At 31.1% G+C, this 10,346-nt stretch overlaps 1 protein-coding gene across 1 annotated transcript; it reads left to right on the top strand.

Moving 5' to 3' along the window:
• The first annotated feature begins 5,849 nt into the window (after positions 1–5,849).
• Positions 5,850–10,306, top strand: LOC115974704 (probable inorganic phosphate transporter 1-9). Its single transcript, XM_031095183.1, has 2 exons — positions 5,850–6,876; positions 9,216–10,306. Exons 1-2 carry the CDS (start codon positions 6,164–6,166, stop codon positions 10,045–10,047), a joined length of 1,545 nt encoding a protein of 514 aa, XP_030951043.1. The 5' UTR covers positions 5,850–6,163; the 3' UTR covers positions 10,048–10,306.
• The last annotated feature ends 40 nt before the right edge of the window (positions 10,307–10,346 follow it).

The following is a 10,346-nucleotide window of genomic DNA, read 5'->3' as shown; positions in this document are numbered from 1 at the left end:
TATTATAAGTCAATTAACTATAGTTAATGTAGGGTTAAGCCTATTATAAATATTTGTATTGGCTTCACTATAATATATGAATTATACTTCACTCATATATTAAATATGTAGCCCTTAAGGGTTTCATCTATGGACATAGGTTGTTAGAACAAATGCATATTTAAAAATTTCAGTCGAGTGAAAATACAAGATTAGTAATAGAAATTGAGTGCTTAGACAGAAACTTTTGGCAAACATTCACGATATGTTTAGTTGAGCCAAAGTCTGGAGATAACAATGGGGCGTGGCAGAGTTGAAGGATGGGGTCTTCACCCCCATCTGCATGATTTTTTTCTTACCTTGTCTTGCATGACAGGCAAATTGCCTTGCTCCATTTTCGCCCCTTGTGGCTTAGCAGACCTCATCCCATAAAACTTAGTGTTAATCCACCCAGCCCCACACATCTTACCATTTATAATTTTTTTATCAATTTAAATATATTTGAAATTATAATTAAATTAATCACATAGAATCAAACTAATTTTTATCTTGAACTGGATAAATTTGATGTTAATGTGATCTTGGCAATTGGTTTGAAGCTCTCGCAATGCTTATTTGGGAGAATGAATGTTTAACCGCTAAAGAGAAAAGAAGATGAGAAAAAATAATAATTAAATGAAATATTAAAGAATAAAGAGAAAAGAAGATGAGAAAAAAAAAAAATTAAATGAAATATTAAAGAATAAAAATAATCTTGGGATGTGTATTTGAAAATATGGATATATAAATTAAAATAAAAAATGGTTTTTAGTGGAAAAAAAAGGCAAAAAGAGAAGAAGGATTGTACAAGTAGAAACTCCCAAAATAGAAGAGAACTCACTCAAAAAAGGAGTTTCTTGGGAAAAAGTTATTACACACATGCTTTTAGGCACACTTACACACTAACCAAAAAAAAAAAAAAAAAACTAAAATTGTGAAGTGTAATAAACACTGTTCATTTTGTTATTGATACATGTCTCTCACAACCCACATGTATGAAACCCATTGATTGTGAAACATGATTATGGAAAATTTTTAGTTTAATTATATTGTACAAACAAGATAAACTTATATTATAAACAAACAAAAAATGATAAATGTTGTATACATCTGCAGAAAGTGTATAATAATATATATGAGTTGGCGTAGAAATGGAAAACAAATGAATAACTTATTCAAAAGAAAAACTACTATGCCGTAATTTAACCCAAGGCAAACCCACTAAAAAAGAGTTTCTAGACTACTTGCAAAAGAGAGTTTTTGGCTTATTCTAAACCCACTAACTTATTCTCATACACTTACATAACATTAATTACGCTCCACTGCCCTCCTACGAAGAATTTTTGGCTTACGTTTTATTACGTCACATCATTTTTTCCCCTTCTCGAGTCGTACCTCATTCACATATCAGTTTTTCTTTTTGGTTGAGAATTAAGTTACCTCACATCTTTTATGTTTTAATGTGAACCACAAGTTGGGCGTGATTATGAAATGAACCCATTTTAAATAAGAGATTCATTTGTTTAAGTACGAAAGTTGACACCGTAGGCACAAGCAAGGAAATAACATATTTTACAATATTTTTATAATTAAATAATAAGTTCTGATTATCTAAAACATAGGTTCGTCATTATGATCACTTTTTATCCATTAATTACAAATTATGAAAAGTTTTATGAAGGGTTACTCTCAAGTCTGTACACAACTTTGATAATGCCTTTCATATTTCATATTATAATTTCTAATGTTTTATAAGTTTTGACGACCCAGCCTTATTCTAGTAATGATATTGCATATCTCTAATATTATTAATATGTTAATCCATAATTTTTTGAAAAATATATAGACCCGCATAACGAATATAATAATATATAAAATTTACATAGTAACATAGTTTTATACTTATGATCAAATGATACTTTGTTATAGATAATACTAACTAGTAGTTAATATTTTTCTTCAACCAGTTATATTTATTAGGATATCAATGGTAACGTTAAATTATTGCACAGTTAAGATACTTCTTTATATTAGTCCAAGTAGTCAAGGCCCAAGCCTAGACATAATTGGCGTGCAAGCCAAGACATATACTTGTATTACAAGTCCATTAACTAGGGGTGTGCATGGGTCGGGTTGGGTCGGGTTGAGGGGATTTTTTGACCCAACCCACCATGGTGGGTCAAAAAAAACCCAACCCAACCCAACCCAACCCACATGGGTCGGGTTGAACCTATGAGTTTGAAATTTTTTATTATTATTATTAAATTGAGTAGAAAAAAAATATTAAAATATTAAAAAAACCTAAAGATTAGTATCAATGTAACTCCTTAAAGGCAAACAACATTAATGACTAAACAACAATAGTAATTTATTAGGATTTGTGTGAACTAATTGGTTTTTATATAGGATAGGAAGCACTGGCTATTTAAAAAAATTTATTAATTATATAATATATTATATATATATATATTAAATTAGTATTAGTAGGAGAAACTAAGGAAATGCTGCTCTACAACTGTTTTTTTTTTAATTATTAAATATATAATATATATTTAAATATATATATATATATATATATATATATATAAGTGTCCTAGAATTGATTTAAAAAAAAAAATTATTAAATATAAAAATATATTTTAAATATATATTAAATATGGGTGGGTCGGATTGGGTTTGGCGGGTTTGTAATTTTATGACCCAAACCCAACCCAACCCGCCATAAAATTTTTTTTTGTAACCCAACCCAACCCACCAAGCCTTAAAAACCGACCCAACCCGGCGGGTCGGGTTGGGTCGGGTCGGGTTTGGCGGGTCGGTGGGTTTTCTGCATACCCCTACCATTAACTATAGTTAATGTAGGGTTAAGCCCATTATAAATACTTATATTGAGTTCACTATAATATATGAATTATACTTCACTCATATATTAAATATGTAGCCCTTAAGGATTTCATTTGTGGATATAGGTTGTTAGACCGAATGCATATTTAAAGATTTCAATCGAGTGAAAATACAAGATCAGTAATAGAAATTGAGTGCTTAGACAGAAACTTTTGGCAAACATTCATGATATGTTTAGTTGAGCCAAAGTTTGGGGATAACAATGGGTCCTGGCAGGGTTGAAGGATGGGGTCTTCACCCCATCTGCATGATTATTTTCTTACCTTGTCCTGCATGACAGGCAAATTGCCTTACCCCATTTTTGCCCCTTGTGGCTCAGCAGACCTCGTCCCATAAAACTTTAATTCGTGTTAATCCACCTAGCCCCACACATCTTACAATTTATAAACTTTTTTATTTAAATAAATATATTTGAAATTATAATTAAATTAATCACATAGAATCAAACTAATTTTTAACTTGACCTGGATAAATTTGATGTTAATTTGATCTTGGCAATTGGTTTGAAGCTCTCGCAATACTTATTTGGGAGAACGAATGTTTAACTGCTAAAGAGAAAAGAAGATAAGAAAAAAAATATAATAATTAAATGAAATATTAAAGAATAAAAATAATCTTGGGATGTGTATTTGAAAATATGGATATATAAATTAAAATAAAAAATGGTTTTTAGTGGAAAAAAAAGGCAAAAAGAGAAGAAGGATTGTACTAGTAGAAACTCCCAAAATAGAAGAGAACTCACTCAAAAAAGGTGTTTCTTGGGAAAAAGTTATTACACACATGCTCTTAGGCACACTTACACACTAACAAAATAAAAAAATAACTAAAATTGTGAAGTGTAATAAACACTGTTCATTTTGTTACAGATACATGTCTCTCACAACTCACATGTATGAAACCCATTGATTGAGAAACATCTTGCTGCTTATATGATTATGGAAAATTCTTAGTTTAATTATATTGTACTGGCAACGTAAACTTATATTATAAACAAACAAAAAATGGTAAATGTTGTACACATTTGCAGAAAATGTATAATAATATATATAAGTCCTATGATAATTATTCCACCCAAAGATCTGTCTTTCCAAGATTGTTATATTTTTGGTTAGGCTTAGATATTGGACCTATAAGAGCATCTCCAATAGCTTAGGTAAAAGCAAAATAATCTCTATAATGGAGAATGAAACCAAAAAATAGTCCTCCAACAACTTCTTTAAAACTCAAAAAGTTTTTTGCTAATGAACAGTCATTCTCCAAACTTGATGTGCTACTGTTCATTAGCAAAAAAATAAAACAAAATAAAAAATTAGCAAAGAAAGGAGTGGGGATGGGGGGTATGGGGACGTGTGTTAAAATATGAATAAACAATGAATGAAAAAAATAATATTTAAATGAGCTAGAAAAAGGATAGAGAATCTGTTGGAAGATGTATTTGAAAAAGTAGGTAGGTAAAAGGTAAATGTCACTTTTCATTGTTCAAACAGTATAAAAATATAGAGAAGTTGCTGGAGATGCTCTAAGAAATCCATAGTTATAACAAGGCCCCTTGTTCTGTATTCAAAACTGACATTTTGAAAGAACACCCCTCTCCCCAACAGGCTGGCCGAAAAAGGAAAAATAAAAGCAAAAAAGAAGAAGCCACATTTTATTGTGTACATCCATAGTTATCAAAACGTGAATCGTATCGTGAATCGATTTTTGATTTTTCCATATCGTGTATCGTAAGATACATAAACATTTAATAAAATTTATAAAAAATTATAGATATACATATATAAATGGTATATTCATTATAGATTTTAAAAATATTCAACTAATAACTAATTTATTCATCACTTAAGTAATAATATTTAACAAGCTAACTAAATAAATCAACCTAGCATGCGTTTATAACATACACATTCAAATGGTTTAAATTTAAAAATGATAATATATTACAAATGATCCAAAAATAATAATTTATTTTGATCACATTGCCTAATAAACCCCATCTAAGTCAATGCTGTCATCATGTTTATCATTTTGCTAACTTATCTCTTCATTAAAATTTTCTTCATCGTCATTAACATTTACTATCTCTCCTTGTTCTTTTTATTTTAATAATTAAAAAAAAAAAAATCTTCTTGGCATTCTAGTTTCTTGGACTTATAACAATAATGACAAAAATAAAAAAAATAATTATATTGTCAATTAATATCTTATTCATAGTACATAAAATAAATTTGCAAATATTAAAGTGAAGTGTAAGTGGGAACTGTGTAGTCTAAATTTTATAGGAAAAAGAGAGGGGAAAAAAACTTATAAATATGTTATTTTATTAGGCGAAATGAAGTAAACTAATAATTTTGTATTAAAAGCAAGTCTAACAACTTGTTAGATTCAAATAAAAGTACAAATTTTAACAAAAAATCTCATTTTAAAACATTTTTCTATGGATTGTACCATACATATGATTTTATGATACGATATGATACGCACACTATATCGTACGATTCATGAGCACTTATGATACGTTGATATGAGACAGAACTTTTTACACACGATACGATATGTATCGCGTATCATACGATACTGATAACTATGTGCACATCTATCAAAAGACGAAACGCATTTGGGGGGAAAAAAAAAAATCAGAACCCGGTATTGTTGTTTTTTAAGGACATAGTGACCAATAAGACCATAAATATATTCATATGCCATCATAAACATAGTCATATATACAATGTATTTATTTATTTTTTAATGGGGCTAACATTGTTAAGTTAGAAAATCCAACGAATCAAATAGGAAACCATAACCTTAAAGTTGTCTCAGGAAAACGAAACAAGAAAACTCACAGCAATGCAATTAGTATTGGAAATTCATGACTGAGAATACAATACCATCTCTCAAAAAGCCCAACCCTTTGAACAAATAGAATAAGCAAAGCAAATAGTACAAGAAACATGAGGCACCATAATATATACAGTGGTATTCAGATAATTCAATATAGAAATATTCTTGAAATCATGGGATCCGCATCTTCACTGGAATAATAGACCCAAACAAGTCAATAGTCCACCTTCCATCACTGTCAACGAAACAACCTGACGCCATCGTGTTGATCAACTTGAATTAACCTATCCGACTTATTTCAAAGTTTTAATTTTTATAAATATACCCGTATATATAACTAAAACCCTACCCCGTCAACAAAAGAGAAAAAAAGACAACCCCATTTTTTTTTTTCAGTCCAGAAATGGGTTTGAAGGTTCTTTCAGCGCTTGACACTGCAAAAACTCAGTTATATCATTTCAAGGCCATAATCGTAGCTGGGATGGGTCTTTTCACTGATGCATATGACCTATTTTGTATCCCTCCGATTTTAAGTCTGATCGGAAGGGTGTACTATGAGCAAGACAAGCTAAAGTACCAGATCCCACCTGGGGTTATGTCAGCTACGGTGGCGATTGCTCTGTTGGGCACCACGATTGGTCAACTGGTGTTCGGTAGACTCGGGGACCGAATAGGAAGGCGACGCGTGTACGGCATAGCATTGATGATAATGGTGCTGAGCTCGCTGGGCTGTGGCTTTTCGATTTGCAAATCGAGAGAGTGCGTTCTGGTGAGCCTCTCGTTTTTCAGGTTCTTTTTGGGGGTTGGGATTGGTGGGGACTACCCTCTGTCGGCAACGATTATGTCGGAGTTCGCTAACAAGAGGACACGTGGAGCCTTCATAGCCGCTGTGTTTTCGATGCAAGGGTTTGGAATCTTGGCATCATCGACGGTCACGATGGTCGTGTGTGCCATATTCGAGCATGTGTCGAGATCACACGATCATACATCACACACAGTTTCGATTGATCACACGCCGAGAGGAGTTGATATTGCATGGAGATTGATACTGATGCTGGGTGCTGTACCAGCTGCATTGACATACTATTGGAGGATGATGATGCCTGAGACTGCCAGGTAACCACACATTTTTCCTTATCTTCTTATTTTATTTATTTATTTATGTTTTGGTTGACAATTCATATACATGTGTCCTCACACTGTGCCTTTCAGGGTTTAAGTATTTGGTTTTAGAGTAGTAATAATATTCGTCTAAAAACAAACAATGTAGTCTATCCCATAAAAAATAAAAACAGCAACAGCTATATATGTTCAGCTATTTAAAAAAAAAAATATAGTGTTTTTTTAGTTTTCAGTTCTAATTTTTATTTTCAAGTAGAAAGAAAATTCATTTTAATATATATATTTATTTTCAAGTAGCAAGTATTAATTCATTTACTCACCTAGCAAGAAATTTTTTATTTATTATATCATATTATTATGATTTGAATTATTTTATTATTATTATTATTATTGTTATTATATATATATATATTTATTGTATATGGTAATAAGATCAAATTGTTCCAATTATATAGAAAGCCTAATAGAAAAAAAAAGCGAAGATTATACTAAAATTACGGAAATGTTTCTTTTAATATATATAGTAAAATATGGAACTAAAAATATTAATTTTGAAAATTTTATCGTCACGATCGATCCATATATAATGACAAACCTTAACAAAGTAAACAATTAAACTGTTGATAAGAGTATTAAAACTCAATCAGTCAAGTTGAAGGATTTTTGCACAAGTATAATATAGAAAATTTAATATACATGTGTTGTACATGTTTAATAATAAAAAATCTATATTATTTAGGGAATTTTTGTTTCGTATAGTTGACAGAAGTTATATATATATACTTCCGTGTAGTATACGATACAGCTTGTGAACTTGAAATACATGTACCGTGGTTTTTTCTTCAATGGTTTTTTTCCTTCATAGGCTGGTAGTTTTTACTTTTTAATGACTTGGGGAACAAAAACAGGACTGAGTTTGGCAATAAGCAATGTAGGTCCAGCATGCATCATCTAACGTTGCGAATTTGTTTGTTTTGCCCAAGATTTTTGCTTTCAAGCGTGTATGCATGTCATCATGACGTTGCTATTTTAGAACACACATGCATATCATTCCACACATATTCATGATGTGTATGCAAATAATTGGTGTTACGATTCATCGTTTGAATTTAGATTTTATTCATTCTTCAAACCTTAAATTAGATGTTCTAATTCTTGTCATGTATGCAAAACGTTTCACAACTGAACTTCAGTTAATATCCTATTAATAAAGTATAAAAAAAATTGTCAAATTGAAAATTTCACACATAAAAACAATATAAAACCTAAATTTTGATCCTTAATTTACAGTAAACTAATATTTGACAAACAAAAGAGATATAAAGTCTAAATTGGTACTTTTTAATATTTCTAATAGAAACATTTAAGAATCAAATATCCTCTTCACCATTATAACTATTGAATTTATTAAAAAAAAAAAAAAAAAGAAGCCAAATGGAAGAGAAATTTCGTAAATATAATAATAATAAGAGAAGCGTACAATAACTCTTATACATGTAAATTAATAGAATAGCTTAAGAAGAAGTAAGATTAGCCAAAGTCTTACACCAACCGCAATTCAACGAAATTATATATGTGACTAAACAAGTTAACCACACCAAAAACACAACCATGAAAAAAAAATGGATGAAAAAATATCGATTTGGAGAAGTGATACTGACCCACACACTAACAAATAAATTAAAAATAAAAAAGTTGGGAGAAGAAATGTTGACGAAACAAATATATTGGTGGGCTTAATTTGAACAATAAATATTTTTTGGACCAACCTACCAACCGCTCATTAATTTTCTACATGGAATTGGAAGAAAACAAAAGGAAAACAGTCGATGCTATCAGATTGAATTGGAATTCTATGGCCCCTTTGAAATTTGAATCAAAAGTGCTCTTCCAATGTATGAGCTTTTCTTAATTAGTTAATTACTTTTGACTAAGAACAGGACCCGATGGAATGGTCCGGACTCCGGTGTATGTTAATTAAATTTACTACTTTGTCACAGTTTAAAGCTTTAATATAATCGATAATTTATCACTTATCAAAATAGGAAAATTCACTCATATATAGAAAATATAAAATAAATGTTTAAATTTATCATAAATACCATAAGTTTTTTTTTTTTTTTTTTGAAAAAGTGATACTTTTTAGTAACCAAAGTATGAGTTTTTATTGTTAAGAGTCTTGTAACTCAATTAATTGAAATCTCTTAATATGTCTATGATATTGAGGGTTCAAATTTCACTTTTTCTATTGCAACTATTGAATTTATTTTTTAAAAAAAGTATGTCCGTGCTTTGATATAATCTATAATAATTCATTTGTACGTTTATGACAGATATACAGCTTTGGTAGAGCTAAATGTTCTTCAAGCAGCCAAGGACATGGAGAAAGTGTTAGATGTTTCAATAAGTCAGATTGCAGAAGATGACCCACAGCCACTACATCAACCATCCTATCCCCTCTTCTCAAAGCAGTTCTTACGTCGCCATGGCCGTGACCTATTCTCTTGTGCCACCTCATGGTTTCTTCTTGACATTGTCTTTTACAGCAACAATCTCTTCCAATCTCAGATATATAAAAAGTACCTTGGTGACCGAAGAAAAAAGAACGCCTATCAAGATGCTTTCAATGTAGCAAAACTTCAAGCAATCGTAGCAATCTGTTCCACAGTTCCAGGTTACTGGTTCACCGTCTATTTCATTGATCGCATTGGAAGAGTGAGAATTCAACAAATGGGCTTCTTATTCATGGCAATTGTTTATTTAGCAATTGGAATACCCTATTACACGTATTGGGAGCATAACACAAATGTAGGTTTCATGGTCCTCTATGGGCTCACCTTTTTCTTCTCAAATTTTGGGCCCAACACTACCACTTTCATAGTGCCTGCGGAACTTTTTCCCGCTAGATTTAGATCTACATGTCATGGTATTTCTGGTGCTGCTGGCAAGGTGGGGGCAATTATTGGGTCTGTTGGATTTTTGTGGGCTTCACATAACAAGAAAGAGGATGGTTATCCCAAAGCAATTGGAATGGAAATCTCTTTGGTAATTTTGGGCTTAGTTTGTATTATGGGATTGTTGGTAACAACTTTTTTCACAAGAGAAACCATGGGGAGATCATTAGAAGAAAATGAGAATGAAAGTGAGAATGAGAATGAGAATTAAATTTTTTAGTGTACTGTCTATACCCACTCATATTCATTTCTCAGCGGCTGCCTGGAGCTCGATCTTTCTACGTGTGTACTTTTATATCAAAGACATGATGAGTCTCTTTTATCTCCTCCGGCCTCACGCACAAACTAGGCTAGAGAAATTTGTGTAATTTAGATTTTGTGCTGAGGTATGGCAGAGAACTTGTAATTGTATTTGAAATGGCAAAGTTCTTGTATAAAAAGCTGGAAACACGTCTGCCCAGAGAGTGAAATGTTTGCCTTGATAGCATCATTTGTCTGAAATTCCTAGTC

The sequence above is a fragment of the Quercus lobata genome, chromosome 2 (genome assembly GCF_001633185.2).
Source record: "Quercus lobata isolate SW786 chromosome 2, ValleyOak3.0 Primary Assembly, whole genome shotgun sequence".
Lineage (NCBI taxonomy): Eukaryota > Viridiplantae > Streptophyta > Magnoliopsida > Fagales > Fagaceae > Quercus > Quercus lobata.
Note: the sequence above shows the minus strand (reverse complement) of the source record. Positions and strands in the feature narration are given on the sequence as shown.

Coding starts and splice junctions, on each gene's coding strand:
- LOC115974704 (XM_031095183.1), top strand. CDS start 6,164: ATGGGTTTGAAGGTTCTTTCAGCGCTTGACACTGCAAAAACTCAGTTA. Junction 6,877..9,215: donor ATGATGCCTGAGACTGCCAG/GTAACCACACAT, acceptor CGTTTATGACAG/ATATACAGCTTTGGTAGAGC.